Source organism: Porites lutea, chromosome 6 (genome assembly GCF_958299795.1).
Source record: "Porites lutea chromosome 6, jaPorLute2.1, whole genome shotgun sequence".
Taxonomy (NCBI): domain Eukaryota; kingdom Metazoa; phylum Cnidaria; class Anthozoa; order Scleractinia; family Poritidae; genus Porites; species Porites lutea.
The window spans coordinates 34,253,305-34,270,145 of record NC_133206.1 but is presented as its reverse complement, the minus strand read 5'-3'; the positions used below and the strand labels follow the sequence as shown (position 1 = coordinate 34,270,145).

The window sequence follows — 16,841 nt, the reverse complement described above, 5'->3', positions numbered from 1 at the left end:
TAGTGCTCGAGTTGACCGAGTTAGTTTGGCGGGAAATCTCAGGCGGCTGCCACAGAGCGTTCGCGCGGAAAAATGGCGGGAAAATGAAGGAGTCCCCTATTTCATTCCTCCCCTATAATGTGCACTGGGCTCCGGTTTCAGTTAACGTCTGATAAATCTTACAACAAAGTACTTCACAGTCACCAAATTATCAATAAGTTCAGTACACACCAACTAAATACATACAACTTTGGGGACGAAGTCCGAAAGTGCTTAGGACATCGAGTAAGGGCCAGTGGTGGATCCAGAACTTCAGATAAGGGGAATCCCGGTCATCCAGACCTTGAGAAAGGGGGAGGGGGATGGGGTCTCAGTTTGGTCGTAAAACAAGGGGGAGGTTGGGGGGGGGGGGGGGGGGGCTCCGCTGGATCCGCCACTGACGGTAGTCTAATTTTAAAGCTAGCGCTTTACAGACCTGCTGAATGTGACGATATCAAGCAATAACAATGCCAATAAAATATATGTAACAAATTCAATTATTTCGTGAAAACGAGAGATCAGCCAATTTATACTCATAATGAAGAACATGACTCCAGTGATATGGGACATAAAAGACCCGGCCGGGACAGCGATTCTATTTGATTTTGCGAAGAAAATATGGTTCTGCTATCCCTTCTCCACCAAAATTTCCAGCCAGGTTTTACACCACGATAAGCAATGAAACTAGGAGTTAAATGCCGAAATGCGTTACGCATAATTGATAAATAGCACGATTACAAAGGCTGATACTGCCTACCCGCAAATTACTGCTGTTTCGATATGCTGTTCAGGCTACCAACAAGCTGAAGCAAAAGGAATGCGGTGGCCTAGTAGTTAAGCTAGGAATTCATTTTGTTAGACCATAAAATGTTAAGTATGATATTTATTGCCTATAAAAACCAAGGTCACAGGAGATTGAACAGAGTAACAAAGGGTAAATACAACATCCTGAAAAACCATCCATTGAAATGTTGCAAACAGCTGAGGACAACACAAACCAATCCTAGTATTACACAGATAGAAGTTCATCGCTTATAACCACGCAAAGACAGTCTTAAATGAGGCATCCTTGTTTTATGCAGCTAAAACTTTATGACAGACGCCCAAGGCCTTTGCAGCTGCATTTCGTTTGTCAATCAACGCTCTCTACGCATAAAAAAGGCTTGCTCGTGCCACTACATATACTAGCAATGGAAATTTCAGTCAAACTTCTATTTTCCATGCTGGTAGGTTTGAGGTGATGGTCTACGAATACCGCACAAGCTTGTTAGTGATCCGGGAACTTGGAAAGACACGCAATGAACACTGGGATAGGAATCACGCCATCTCACCCTCAGTCTCCATAGCTTCAGATGCAGGCTCGGTTACCTCTTCATGAAATAAGAATTCTGTTTGGTATTCTTTAAGGAACTGAGCTGATCGAGCTTCGTCCAGGAACAGAGAATAAACACGCTTGATGTCATCGACATTTACCTCGGTACCCTAGAAAAAGACACCAATAAAAACGATCAGAAATAATAATAATAATATTATTAAAAATAATAATGATAATAATAATAATGTTGATGATGATGATAATGATAATAAGTGTTTAGCTATTGATATGAACAAAATGATTCTTTAATCCCATGCAAACAAAACTCATTTTTGTTTTGAAAATGAGAGTTTTTGGAATTTGGAAATGGCCTATTAAACGCCGGGGGTTAAATTTCGTCCGAAACTCAGGCTATCGAGTAAGAGGCTCGAATTTACTTGTTCTGTAGGGGTGCAAAAATAATCGATACCAATTATGAAACTCTACCTTCCGCTTCCGGCACACAAGACTGGCGGCTGTAATCAACTGAATGGAGTATCTAAGCGATGTTTCCTGAGCGATTTTTGTTAGCAAGAAAATAGCATCTTCTGAGATCTCCACGTCCTCTTCTTCACATCTGCAAGACAACGCATTCCTCGTACAGGGCAATTTCTTTGCTGTATATATCTCGTTGTACGTTAAGTAACTGCCCTCTTTCGTTGCACGGAAAAAATGTTCCGTTGCAAGGAGAGGGGGACTGTTTCTCATAAATATAGACAGAGTAGCGGGTCAAGGGGAACGGGCCCCCACCGGGCCTCCACCGGGCCCCCACCGGGCCCCCACCGGGCCTCCACCGGGCCCCCACCGGGCCTCCACCGGGCCCCCACCACCCGCAGGGTCATGAAAAAAATATTTTTGGGCCCCCTTCTTGTCCCTCTTATCTGCGGGACTGGATGAGCGGAGCCCCACTTACTTAAAGATCTGAATCCGCCACTATGGCAAACCCACAAGATACTCAGTGGCTTCAATCAAACAGATCAAGTAGGGTTTAGAGTAGAAACTCGGGTATCCCTCTTGTAATCAGGGCTACACCGAATAATTTTTCTTTTCAGAAAGGACATGATATGTCCGATGAAGTCGCCATTTTCGTCGGACAAACCAATAAAGTTGTCCGTCATAATTTCTTGACTAAAGTTGTATGCAAATCTTCAGTTGCGAAATGAAAATCACTGGTATTGATAATCATCTGTCCAGTCATTTATACCTCTGGTTGCTGCAAATTTTAGTCGGAAATTCCTCGATGACCAACAGTTACTGGCAGCTCTGTGTAACTGTTCAATCACGCTTCTCCTATACATACTAACGAGTAATGGAAGGGCAAATTTTCCAAGGGACTTTAAAGGAATAGACTGTTTACAGAATCCTATTTTTTCGTAATATCGTCAAGATCGAGCGCTTACCGGTACGGATGGCGAGGGCCGGGCATCGGTCTCGACGATCTTACGGAAAAATAGGGGACTGTGAACAGTCTCTTGAAGGAACGATTTCAAAATGGAGGATTGTTCAACAATACTGACAATCAATCTCAAGGTGAAACTCTGTTACGCCTATTTCTAATTGTAAATTAAACCGCTCTCATTTCTGTACTCACACCTCCCTGCTTGGTCTGGGCTCAATCGCGCACAAACAAACAACAGAGTTGACTGGTCGCTAACAAAGATTTCCTAATGCAATCTTGTGTAAAAACGTTGTCTCCGCCCTTACCGTATCGTGAGAATTTGCTTCAGATCCTTTTCTTGGTAAGGAGAAGTGGAGATAATTAAAAGCCGGTCCAAAAGATCGATTGGAATGCCGTGAGGACTCTTGTAATTTGTACCACGAATTCTGAGAAAGAAAAAAAGGCGTTGTCAAAATACATGCAAGTGAAGTGTATTCAGAAATTAAGTTGTAGAAAATAGACAGCACCAAGCCGATCTCCTGCTCTTGTGTGAGCCATTGTACGACATTGCTAACGAACCTATACATTTATCCACCCAGCATTAACAGAGAACAAGGCTTTCAAGGCGGATGGAAATGCAGTCAATATATTCAAATCAGGGTTGGATTTTCTCAAAAGTTGGACGGAAGTTTCCCTAATTTCAGCAAGTAAAGCCGTTTTCAAGACTGCAATTTTATTCAACTTGCCCAACACTGAATTACTGATCCTTGCCTATGAAACCAATTGATAGTGGGTCGGGGCGGGGGGGGAATAAGCCAAAAAACTAGTTAAAAAGAACCAATCGCAGTTTTAAAAAATACACGTGGCCTGCGGTTAGGCGAAACATTAAGGTCAAATACACTGAGTAGCAATTCAAATCCAAAGGAATCATTCTCACTAGGGCCATTTATACGAGGAAAAATAAGACGCGTCTTAAATACGACTCGAACTTTCCGTATAAACGGCACATTTCGTCTAAAAAAAGACGCGACTTAGCTAAGACGCGTCTTATTAGATAAGACATGCTCGTATAAATGGTACAGTTCGCTTCTTCTTATGTAAGACGCGTCTTATTTTTCCTCGTATAAATGGCCCTACTGTTGTTGACACTCAAACGGCTAGAAAAAAGCGCCTTGTACTAAAAAAAAATAGTTTTACATGTACGAGCTTACTTTGTGGAATTGTTGCACCACGCATCTTATGAATATTTCTCACTAAATTCCAGTATAACTCACTTTGTAATTCCTCTATTTGTTGCCATTATAAGAACAGGTGCCATATCATTTTCCAGTGCTCGGTTGAGAAAAGAGAAGCATTCGATATCAAGCATGTGAACCTCGTCGATAAACAACACCTGCAGCAACGGAAGCATAAGAAACAGTTAAGGAATAGAGTAGAGCCTAATAATAATAATAATAATAATAATAATAATAATAATAATAATAATAATAATAATAATAATAATAATAATAATAATAACATGCGTCGTTGGATCTTGAAGTCCTTATTAGCGGAACTCCAGGCGCGCGCGAGCAGAAGCCCATAGCTAAAAAATTTGGTAACCTATCCATCCGAAAAAATTTGGTTATGACGTCAGCGTGTGACAGAACGTTGACCGTACAGACTCTGGGGAAGGGAGAAGGGAGTCAGGAGTCAGCCCGTCGGGGAGAAGCATGTTATAGCTGAGGTGAAATTTTGCGCTTCAAGCACCCCGCTCAATTTGGCGAGAAATCACATGGCCGCCAGGACTTTCAGAGAGAGAAAAAAAAAAGGAGAAAAAAAACCCCTAATCTTTCGTTCCACTAAAATTTTAATGTCTACATTAACTTGGATAACAAGGAAAGAGCTAGAACGAGAAATAAATAACAACGGAGAACAATTTCGTTTGAAGAAAAACATGAAAATTATATAGTGGCAGTGAGAAAATAAGAAATGCTAGCGGCTACCGAGGTGAAAATGAGCGGCAGTGAAAAAACAGAGTGAACAGAAACACAAACAGTTCCTCCATAAAACGTGTTACTAGGAAGTTAAAAGAAGTTTCAGGTTTTAGTCCTGCAAAACAACGGTAAAGAAATGTCCAAAAAAGCGCCCTGCACGTGCAAAGTTGTTTTTTAGTAATTAGAAAAAAAAAGTGTGCTGCACGTGCAAAGTTTTTTTTTTAGTAATTAGAAAAAAAAAGTGTGCTGCACGTGCAAAGTTGCCTCTTTGCTAATTAGACGTATTGTTGTTGTTTTTACCGTTCTCGTTGTCTTCACCTTGAGCGCTTACCATTTGTATGGAAAACCAGAAAATTCAGGGGAGATTTCAAATGGAACGGTTCATCCCGGTGGAAATTTTCCGGAAAAAAAGTGATACCTTTCGAGGAATTGCCTTTTTTCCGTTTTTACCGAAACGACCGAAATTTTGTGTACCATTTGTTTGGATTACTAGTGCCAGGCTTTTGTCCAGAGAAAGCGAAAACTTTACCGGTATTTTGTAAATGGTACAAATCAATCCCGTTCCTGTTTTAGGTGCCAAGAAATAATTATAACAGTACCATTTGACAGAGATTTTCCACCGAAATTGTTTAGTATTACTCGATTTTATATTTTCTTTGAGGAAACTCTGAATAATAAAAAGAGATTCCCTTTTAGCCCTGGCTAAATCTATTTATTACGATATGTATGCGTTTTCGTTTTGATCCACTTTCACGAGCGTTTTCAGATCGTCACAAGTCGGATACGGAAACAAGTCCGGATAATCGTGATCCGGATAGTCGAAGTTCGACTGTATAAAGAAGACAGCGTATAGCCTTAGTTCCAAGGGTTTATTGTTAGTCACCGCGACCTATAAGCTTGAATGTTTCAGGCTTCTTTCCTCAACGGCAAAAGTTGTATAGTTAACCGCGATGATCTATATATTTAATACAGGCGTGTATGATGACTAATGACAGGGTATAAAATAAAATTCAGATGAGTTGCGAGTTTGAGTGCTAATGCGGAAAGGCGAAGTGAACAGAAAAAGGACTTGAATTAATTTGGTGTTAAATCTCTTACCCCTGGCACAATATCAGCTTTTCCTTCTTCTCTCCATTCTGCCACCTTAGCGTTGATTTGCTCTCGCACCTCTCCTTTGATTTCACCAGTATCACCTTTTGCAAAAACAGCAGGGGGGATGAATTTCCTTACAACGATATACAGTCATTGATCGTAAGATCATGGCCAATCAACACTGCTTTGAGTACAATTAATGTTAAATGGGTAGAGAGTCAACAGGTCTGAATGTCATCTCACCATGTACATGTAAGAGAGACGAGGGAAACGGGCGCTTAATACCCCCATCAGTTTGAGAAAGGTCACGTGCGAACTTAGCGCATACACGTGTAGGTCGTCGTTGGAGTTACACTAAGAAGCAATTCGTTCACACTGGGTAATGCCCCCAACATAGAGCATATACAGGTAGGTCGTTTTTGGAGTTACACTAAGAAGCAATTCGGTCACACTAGGTTATGGTCCTAAATTACTTGCTTTACCTGAGAAAAGAGCCAGGAACCCCTGTGTTCTGCTGTTGATGACGTCAATTTCATGTAGAGTAACAGTGTGAACGACTTCTTTTCTCTTCTGTATCTCCCCCTCAGGACATTGAACAAACCTGGTCTAAATTATTAAAAAGATTCTTTTAATATCTACTGACAGCCTTCAACAGTAGTCTTAGGAGTGATAACAATGGCAAATGCAAGATTCAGAGGTCACATGTGAGTGAGTTGCCAAATATTGGCATGTGTGACCCTCCACACCTTACAATATGAAAAATATACTCATGTTTCCTTCCCTAGAGTTTCTATTTCCCTCCCACATTGTAACAAACCCTCCTGAAAAGCACTATGCCAAGGATGGCAAATCAGTAGGGATAAGTCCATGATAAAAGTACAATTAATTTCAGTTCAACATCACCAACCTGTGGCCCCATTGCATCATAATCCCTAGCTCTGTTGAATGAGCGACCAAGTTTGGAGACCTTCCCTGTTGCTTTGTCAATAGTTATAATGTCACTGGAAATGCAAGGCAATATCATCAGTCAAATGAACCAAGCTTAAAAAATAACGCAGTTTCTGTACAAGAACAGGTAATGTTTAAAAGCAACTTGCACAGACATGACTTGTCATTTTACAGTTTGTACCTTTAGCAGTCATCCACATCTGAGGGGCAGAAGTATGTGACTGCCATCTTGACAGAAAAAACAACTTTCATAGAGCAACAGAGAACTCAAGGAGCATTTGGAGTGTGAGCTCTAGTTACTTCATCATTCCATGCGGTTTTTGTTGGGTATACGTGTACAGATTACTTTGGTCACCTTTAGTTTCCATATGGCCCTTACTTTTCACGAAAAGAGGCCAATGGGTTCCCCTAGAAAAAACTCTGGAGGAACAACAGTGTTCAAATCATTTCTCAACCCTTCTTTGGTGGCCAATTTACAACAAACTGATAAAGCCAAATTTTTGGCCATCGAGAAAGTTGACTCTTTAATATCATTTAATGTTACAGCGCGCAGACGCAGAGAAAACACAATATTCTTTGGTGGGCAAAGTTGGGCAGGGAATATACCCGCAAGGCTCGGATAAAACCCACCGACCGGATGATGACCGAATGAGGGGCCTCGGTACATGGCGCCATACCGAGGGGGTGTCTCATGCCTGTACTGCAAGGGAGGGCATAGTTCACGCGTGAAAACGCATGGCCGGCATAATGTCCTTGGGCCAAGTTAACCAAGTCCAGCAAATCCTATAGCCCCCCCTCCCTGACGGGGCTTCAGCACAGGGCTGAAGGGGTGCCGCAGGCAGCAATTCCCCGCCCAAAACGCCGAGTAATACGAGAAGTGCCCTGTGTAAAGCCCCAGTCTCTAAGACCCTTTCTCCACCTGGTCGCGAGGGCTGGATACAGCTCTTATCCGCTCCACGGGGGAATGAAATGAACCAGAGACCATAGGTGGAGAAAGGGGATTGAGGAGTGGACAAGCGGGTATGATCACGTTCTAACTTAAGAACCCAACCGAAACTAAACTTGGGTAGCATGACTTAATGAATGTTCTAGTAGGACACAGTGTTCTCAATTGTGTTACAATGAGACATCATAGTGTTCTCAATAAACAATACAAAGAGACACCGTAGTGTTCCCATGTTGTTTGGTTTTTTTTTTTTTGTTGTTGTTGTTGTTGTTGTTGTTTTTTTTTTACGCAACATAAGAATGTTCGTGATAAACAGTATAGAGCAGCATAACAGTGTTCCCAAAGCCAAGGAAGCGTGGACAATAGTCATTGCGATGTGACATCTAATTGTTTTCGAGTCATTAACTGGATAGACAGGAGGCCAAATTTTGAGGGACTTGGAGAATGGTTTCTTTGGGTGTCCTGATGTACGACTGATATGCATCAGATTTCCAACGGCCAAGAACTTTAATGAGCCAGTCTGGAAGGCCAGCAGCCCCCGCAGTAGTGGCTGCTCCAATGCGGAAACTGTGTGATGCATAGCAGGTACTATCCAATCCACAAACCTTGAGAAGAGCCCGTAGGTTGTTGGTGAGGGAGGACTGAGTAAGATGTCGTCCATCCGAGAATTGGAAGAGGGGCTGGGTAGCTCCACTGGGATTAGTTTGAAGCAGATAGTCTCTTAACGCGGTGACTGCACATACAGTAGAGTTTGATTTGGCGATAGTGAGCTTGGCTGTCTCACGGAAAGGGTCTGTTTTGGACTTCTTGATGACAACCTCGAAAGACACAGGTTGGACAATGTTGGGGTAAAAGTGGACGTCCGATCTTGTCAGGTGGGATTGAATATTGAACTTGCCGTTGTAAGTGAATTCGCTACTACGTAGAAAGCCAAAGAACGCAAGGGTAAAAGCAGCCCACAACATTGAAGAATCTGTGTCCAACGATTGGAAGGGTTTTAGTTTGGCATAAATTTGGCGGAGGATCGAAATAGTAATAGGGAACCGGGCCCGTTTGGCAATCCCGAGGGAGGATTTGATCCCTCGAAGGGTCTTGTATAGGAAGGGCATGGAGGAGAAGTCCAGGGGACAGCCAAACTCAACATGGAGATTCTTAACTGCTGCCAGATAAACTTTAATAGTGCCATACGAAACGGTATTGGATAAGTGGGTGACGAAATGAATTAAGGTTGATTCACTGGTAGGGAGAAAAGGGGTTTGGGGTGAAATGAGTTTATGAAAAAGGCAAAATCTAATAAAGTGTCGCTCCCCAGGGGAATAGGTTCGACGAGTAGAGCTGGCGATGGACTGGAAAATGTAGTGAGCAGCCTGCATAGTTAGACTTTCGTCAGGAAAGGAGGGATTGGACAGGGAACGGGCGATGCATCTGGTGCGAGTTGGTGGAACCGGGGCATCTGAAAGCGAGATAAACTATCAGCTATGCCGTTGTCGACCCCTGGGACGTGCTTTGCGGTAAAGGTAAAATTAAACTTCAAAGTTTGAAAGGTGATCAAACGGACAAGGTTCATGATGCGGGGAATTTTTGAGCTTTTAGCAGACAAAACTGCGACGACTGCCTGGTTGTCACAATGAAAACAAATTCTCCTGTTAGCCCAATGGGGCCCCCAAATCATGCAGGCAAGGTAAATTGGGTAAAGCTCTTGCCAGGTAATACTTATCCCTGTGGAGGGGTTGAGCTGGTGGGAGGGGAGCCATTTTCCCTGGAACCACTGATTGTCAAAGAAGGCCCCGTATCCGACTGCACCCGCTGCGTCTGTATATAAATGGATTTGTGGGGATGATTCTGTGTAAGGGGGGAGAAAAAGGCTAACACCATTCCAGTGGTCGAGGAAAAATTGCCACATGAGGATGTCCTTTCTGAACTCCTGGGTGAGAAAAATAATCCGCTTGGGGCGGGCACAACCCCGGGTAAGGTTAATGATGCGCTGCATGAAAGGGCGACCAGGGGAAATAACCCGGCAGGCGAACTGCAGAGTCCCAATGAGGGACTGCAGGTCCTGTAGATGACAGACCCGTTTGGAAGACCAGTCCGCTAGCAGGGACCGGGCATTACTTAACTTATCCTCGGGGAGACGAGCCTGCATGTTTACGGAATCGAGTGTTATTCCCATGAATTCAAGAACTTGGGTGGGGCGAAAGGTTTTCTGTGGGGCAAGGGGAATGTTTAATTCCTCAAAGAGGGTAAGAACCCGGCAGAGGGCTGTGGCACAAAGGGACGAGGGGGCAGGTTGAACAATGAAAAAATCGTCGAGAATGTGTATGATGGAGGGGATGTTCAGGTGTTGTCTGACCAACCATTCCAGGGCATCAGCGAGTTGATTAAAGAGAAAAGGGGCACTCCTTAGCCCGAAGGGGAGGGCTTTGTCGAAGTAATAACGACCCTTCCAGGACATCCCCAAGAGTTCCCAATCCCCGGGGTGAACGGGGATAATTCGAAAAGCGGACTGTATGTCAATTTTTGTCATAAAGCACCCAGGGCCGTGGTTGAGGACCAGGGCAATGGCATCGTCAATCCGAATATACTGAAGGGTGTAATCCTCAATGGGTATGTTAGCATTTAAGCTATCCGGGAACCCCTTGGGGTAGGATAGGTGGAAAATAGTGCGCCACTTTTGGCTTCCCTTTTTGGGGACTAGGCCGAGGGGATGAATTTGAAAATTTTGAAAAGGGGGGGATTCAAAGGGGCCAGCCAGGCGACCAAGCTGGACTTCCTCTAGCAGGTTTTTCTCAATAACTTGGGGTTGTTGGATGGCAGATGGGAGATTCTTGGCAGCTCTGGGGAAGCGGTTACCTTTGTAACCCAAGTGGAAACCATGGCTTAACCCATCGCAAAGTCTAGTTACAAAAGCTTGATTAGGGTGAGTCTTAAGAAGTTTGTGTAGCAGGGGAACATTCACCGGGGTTTGGGGTTTGTATGATATGGCGGCTTTAGCGGTTTGAGAGTTTCTTATCACCCTGGCCTCTAGTTTTTGAAGGGGTGTCATCGTGTCGGTAGGCAGGGTGTTCTCCATTGCAGACCCTGCAGCGGTGGCTGAAGGAGCAGGGGTCCTGGCTGCATTTGGCACCTCTGTTGTAATTGTTACACGTTCCTCGTTGGGTAGGATTGGGCCTAAGGGCAGAGAGGGAACACCCATGAGAAAAATGATCCCCACTACCACATATGGTGCAAGAGGATTTTGCCTGCCCTGTAAATTTCAGGAGGTACAATTGTATATCCCTTTCCCCCCAATTAAGGGAATGGTGGGCGGCTGCTTTCCTACGAAAGTCTATATCGTAGGAGAGCCATGCAAATCCCGCGAACTTACGGTAGGCCGAGCGGATGATCTCTTGGTAAGCAAACATCTCGACAGCCCTGTGGGGGAAGGAAGTCAGAAAGATTGTACAAAAAACAGCAAAGGCCAAAAGCCACCTATCGATTGAGTCAATGTGGGTTTTCTTCTTGCGGGCAGGGGTGGGAATATTCACTTGTTTCCCCTCGAACGAAATGGACACCCCGGGGAGTTCGCTTTCGTTTAGGCAGGAGTTTTCTGGCAGCAAAGAATCGAATTCAACAAACTCACCGCGTAGGATTAGTTGCCGAGTCTTCTGGGGGACGTGGGCTGCGATGGATGAGGAAGCTGGCTGCATTCGGGACTGAGATGGGCCGTAGTTCGAGGAACCCGATTGTGAAAGAAGGCTCGCGACGAAAGCAGGGTCAGATAGTTGTTGTCGCGCTGGAGGTTGGGGAACTGAATGTGCTGGCTGTTGTGGTACGGGTGGTGGGTTCGTTGATGCGAAATTTTTTAGCTTTTCATCGACTATGGTGGCGATGAGGGTGGCTAGAGCCGCTGGATTTGAGACGGGGTTAGGCGGAACGCCCCTGTCGCGGACGCCATCTTGTGCTTCGCACGTGGTTAGTTCGGTATCGCGTCTTTGAAGTCTCTCAGCCTGTGGCGGATCTTGTTCATCATTCCGAGCGCTCGGTAAATCGCCTTCCTCATTGGGCGGCTCAACGTCACCGGGTAGGTTAGGGGCGACAGGAGAAGAATTGGTGTTCGTGCGAGGCCTTTTGGCTGCTGGGTCGGCGGAATCGGAGCTTCGTGTACGTGATGTTGGCGCATCAACATTGATCGTGCCCAGGCGTTCGATCATCTGTTCGCGTGTTCCCGAGATAGCAAGCTGGTTTTGGGCCAGTAAAAGGCGAAGGACCTCGTTCGTAACGCCTGAAAGATCCATGAAAAACTTTGGTGCTGAAAAAACTTTGGTGCTGCTCAACTTGCAGCCTTCAAAGAAAGTGGCGATTGAACGGACTGGCGCAGAATAAGACAAAGAGGCAGGCTGCCAAATAAGGAGATCGCGTGTTTGGGATAAACCGCAGTAGCGATGCAGGCTCAATAGTTGTTGCTTGCCAACATTAACCTTTATTTTATGCTAAAATATCAATAAATTACTGACTAAATTCTTACCCCGCTTGCACTTTCTCTTTTGTAAGTGATTCTATCATCTTTGTTCCCAGATCATAGACGGTTTCCATCTCAGTTGTTTTCAGTGTTAGTTTACCAACTTTTGCTCCCTAATGAATAATATTGAGAAAAATGAAAATTTCAGTGCAAATGCAACCTTAACAATGAGAAGATATTCAACAATATGCAGAAAAAACACCCTCATCATCAGTTATATTAACTCACTGTTCCACTTGCAGGCCTGTCAATTTGTATTTCTACAACTTCACCTTCTATGATCTCAGTTTCCTCCCTGGAAAAAGAAATAGGCTTTAACCACACCATCATCATCACCATTATCAAAGGAAATATGATATACCTCAAAATGTATTTATAATTATAAATGATAGATGCCAACAGCAGTTCTGCAAAGTCTAACCTTGTGAAAACATGATTATCTATTAAACAGAAATTTTTTGAGATTTTGCAATTTTCTCATCAAAGAAGACTACAGTGTTTCCACTGATACAAACTTACTTTATTCGAACACCAATTGACCTTCTAAAAGCTTGTGTAAGAGCTTCTGTTTTGCTCATCTCCAATGAGTATATTTCACTGCCTGCTAAGGATGTAAATGGAGTGTCTGGTCCAAGTGACTGAGCCATGCCTGCAGCAAACATTGTCAAACATGACACAAAGAACAAAGAAAAGAAAAGAAAGGTGTCCATAAATGACAGAGATCATGTATACAGCAGCGTGCAAATCAGTAGTGTCCGATAGCCCAGGGCTTGTGGATTTTGCTATCAGGATAGTGAATCCTGTCCTTAACTTGCCTGAGAGGCAAGTGAAGTTTTTAGGGTAATCTGAATTGCAGAAGAACTGTAATAATTTTTCAGGCTAGTGTCAGTGATACATATGGAGTTGTTGTTTTACTCAATAAACCTTTTATTCCTTGACCACATTATTGAGAGATTATTTGGTACAGTGATTCTAGCTTTCAAATCTGTAGATGAAATCCTGTAACCATTCAAACGAAACTGCTTTCACAGACCTTTGGCAAAATGTATTTTTCATTACAAGTGTTTTTTAAATGCATTTTTTGGCGGGATTTTTTTCCTTTGGTCAGTCTTAGTAGTAAAAGAGATAAACCTGTATCATTGTTTTCATGTGGTAGTTTTCTTTACAATTGTCACCTCCATTTTGTAAGTTGCTTAGCAATAATTTCAAGAGAGACAATAACAAACTTCATTTTACCCATAGCAATAGCTGTTTTTCCAGTGCCAGGCTGTCCTGCGATCAAAACTGCTCTTCCTGCAATCTTGCCTTCCTTAGGAAACACAAATTAATATTAATAACTAGTAATTACCAAAGGTTACGGAGTGTGGGCGACAACGATCCAGTCCTGTGCTTTGCATAAGTTTCATGCAACAGATGGTCAAAACATGCCTGATCTGATTACGAGTGATAGAAGGTCCAAATGTGCATTCCATTCATTCTTAGTGGACGTCCAAATGAAAGCTGGTTACATACATGTGATGCATGTGTAATAACAACCTGGAGATTAGGATTGCTGGCTCCTCTTGTCACCCACAATAATAATAATAATAATAATAATAATAATAATAATAATAATAATAATAATAATAATAATAATAATAGGTTGCTGGATGTGACTTATACAGGGAACTGGAACCAGTTGAACACTGAGAGTATATAAATATTATTCATCTACATAATAGTAATAATGGTAAAAATACATTCAAGGCTAAAAAGTCAACATGTAAGCACCACTGTAATGTCATTCTCAAGAATATGATTATTATGTGAAAAAATTTATAAATACTTTCAAGTTTCTTTATATGACTTGACATGATTTGTTACTTACAGTCTTCAGAATGGCATTACAGTGAGCTACTTTGTTAATTACTTTAACTTGGTTTTGCTTTATAAGTAACAATGATAAAAAATGCTACATGTACAATCAAGTACCTTGATCATCTCTAAAATAACACCAGCTGCCCTTCTGGCTGCAACCTGACCAACCATTCCCTGAGAAACCTACAGAGAAATTGACACTCAATATTAAGAATTCTCATGCGAAGACTCTCAGTACCCATAAAAATTACTGATCAAAATTTTGCAAACAAAAATCTATAGCTTTGGATGTCACAGTTTATTATACGTGTAGTTTAGACTGAGAAAAATAGTAATGCCAAATTTGTTTGGCATTACAGCCTTGGGTTCATGAAGGCAATTTACAAACTGTACTTGTACACATACATTGCTGTACTCACAATAATTAAAACAAGGAAAAAAACATTCTCCTTACTTGTCTGGCTTCCAGTGCATCATCTAAGCCAAGCCCACGAATATGAGAGTGAGCTCCTATGAGCAATAAAAAATAAAGAACTAAAATGAGTTTATAACTTAGTGATTTTCTAATCTCATTGAGTAAGACATCCCCTGTGGTATATAACTTGTTTTAACCACTCACTTTTAATTGAATCAATTCTTTAAATTACTGACCTATTCTTTCAATTCTTGTGATGTCTCTGACTTCTTGGACTTTCTGTGCTGCAGCCTACATGTACAAAGATAATCACACAATAGAGAAGACAATGTTCACGTGTCTTGAAATTAAGCTCTATTTTAGACTAAACACTAAAATTCCCAATATCCTACATCATAGAGCAGATCAATATCCAAGTTTCAATTCCTGCTGTACACTACACCTTTTACTATTACCACTGGTCATTTTTGTTACTAGATACCCTTCTCTAGACCAAAACTCTTCTACACATGTATCTACACCCTATACTACACTAAACAGTTAATAAACGCTTAATATTAGTTTGGCCTGGAAGTTCAGTATAGTCCCTGCTGATATAACATACATATGGTTGAACCTCTCCACAATGGCCACCTTGGGGAAAGAAGAAAGTGGCCATCATAAAGAGGCAGCCATTGTAGAGAGGTTTAAACAAGAGTCAATGCATGGATTGTTCACTGAAAAAAAGTAGCCATTGTAGAGAGGTGGCCGGTGTGGAGAGGTGGCCGTTTGTGGAGGTTAGACTGTATAAAAAGGACAAGCTGTTCTTAGATTTTGCTTGTCCAGGTTCAAAACTGTATGTCTTAATTTACTGTAAAATTCCGAAAATAATCCTCGGGGCTTATATTTTTTAAAGGCTCTTTTTGAGGGGCTTATGTACGGAGGGAAATTTGCGTTTAAAAATCGATTGGGCTAGCCCTATTTTTGGAAGGAAATTTACCGTTTTTCTTTGTTTTACTTTGTATTTGAGAGCAATTTCCAAGTACAAGCCCCCCGGGGAACTTATTTTGGAGGGGCGATTTAACGGAGGGTTTTTTGTAGTAGGAGTTTGGACAGCTTATAATTGGAGGGGCTTATTTTCGGAATTTTACGATATGATTTTAAAATGAGCTGTGTACATGGAGGGAGGAAGATCCTATTACCAGGAAGATCCTAGAAGGAAGAACGACTTTTTAGGTTTACAGGCAGAAATTTTGGTGCGTGTGGTGCTCAAATAGAGAAGGAATTAATGATGACAGGTGACAAAAGGACCCTTCTGCTCTCTTCACTAGCGTTAATAACTCCCTTTCAGCAGAGTTATCACAATTATCAGCTTGTGCTAATGCCAAATGAAATGGTCAGCCTTGCCATGATTACCCAATGAATGACCTGCTATTTATGTTTTGTTTGTCCCTAGTACTATGATTTTCCTAGTGAAGCCCATTTATATGGAACTAGGATCTTTCTACTACTGGGTTGTTCCTACCTTACAGTTAGGAAGGATCCTAGTACTGGGAAGATCCTAGTGCTAAGGACAAGTAAAACCCTTTGCATGTAAACTGCATACAGAAAGCCTATGTTAATAGGATGATCTGCCTTCTAAAATATTCCTGGTGCAAGGATCCTCCTCCCTCCATGTAATAAAACAGCACCTTAGTCAGAAGATAAGAGGCCTGTTTGGTAGGTTGGAAATTTGAAATATACTTAACACTAAAACCACGAATGTTTCACACAAACATATCGATGGACCAGAAAATTATCAAAGGTTACATGGCTTATGTTGTAACGAAACAACTTGTAAGGAAACAACATTGTAGCGAAGAAAATTTGTTACCTAAAAAAGGCTTCAACGTTTAATTTACCATGGTTACAATAAGTAAGTTTGTTTGCTCATAAAATTAAAAAAGGTAATCATCAGTAAGGATATCTTACAGTTTGAAACAGATCGTCATGTAATCAAAATCAAGTAAATTACACTTGAAAAACGAAGATGGATGAAGAAATTGTCGGGTGGACAATACTATACGCTGTTTCATGAAGATTATGACAGCAGACTGAAACATGCGTGATCATGCAGAAGTTGGAAGCGCGTCGTTTTCCATGGCATGGTTTTATACTGATAACATGATGAAAGGAAGCCGTTTCGTAAGGAAACATTGACTAATACAAATAATGAAACAGAGCCCTTTTTCGGGAAGAAAAGAAGGCATTTTCTAGTTATGCACATGGTTACTTACCGCCGCCATTTTGAACGCTTGCAGGGGATCATCTAGTACCCAGGCTTCGTATCGATGAGCCAGATCCAAGATCCTCGGTCTTCCTCGGTTGGTTCCGACAGGTT

General features: G+C 42.2%; 1 protein-coding gene across 1 annotated transcript; it reads right to left on the bottom strand.

The window, feature by feature from the left end:
• Nucleotides 1–883: 883 nt before the first annotated feature.
• Nucleotides 884–16,766, bottom strand: LOC140941360 (ruvB-like 2). Its single transcript, XM_073390349.1, has 15 exons — nt 16,738–16,766; nt 14,719–14,773; nt 14,522–14,577; nt 14,182–14,250; nt 13,447–13,519; nt 12,730–12,859; nt 12,439–12,505; nt 12,217–12,323; nt 6,726–6,819; nt 6,301–6,424; nt 5,825–5,919; nt 4,025–4,143; nt 3,077–3,196; nt 1,820–1,949; nt 884–1,500 (listed from the first exon to the last, which is right to left on the bottom strand). The coding sequence occupies exons 1-15, from the start codon at nt 16,744–16,746 to the stop codon at nt 1,336–1,338; spliced, it is 1,413 nt and encodes a 470-aa protein (XP_073246450.1). The 5' UTR covers nt 16,747–16,766; the 3' UTR covers nt 884–1,335.
• Between the last annotated feature and the right edge of the window lie 75 nt (nt 16,767–16,841).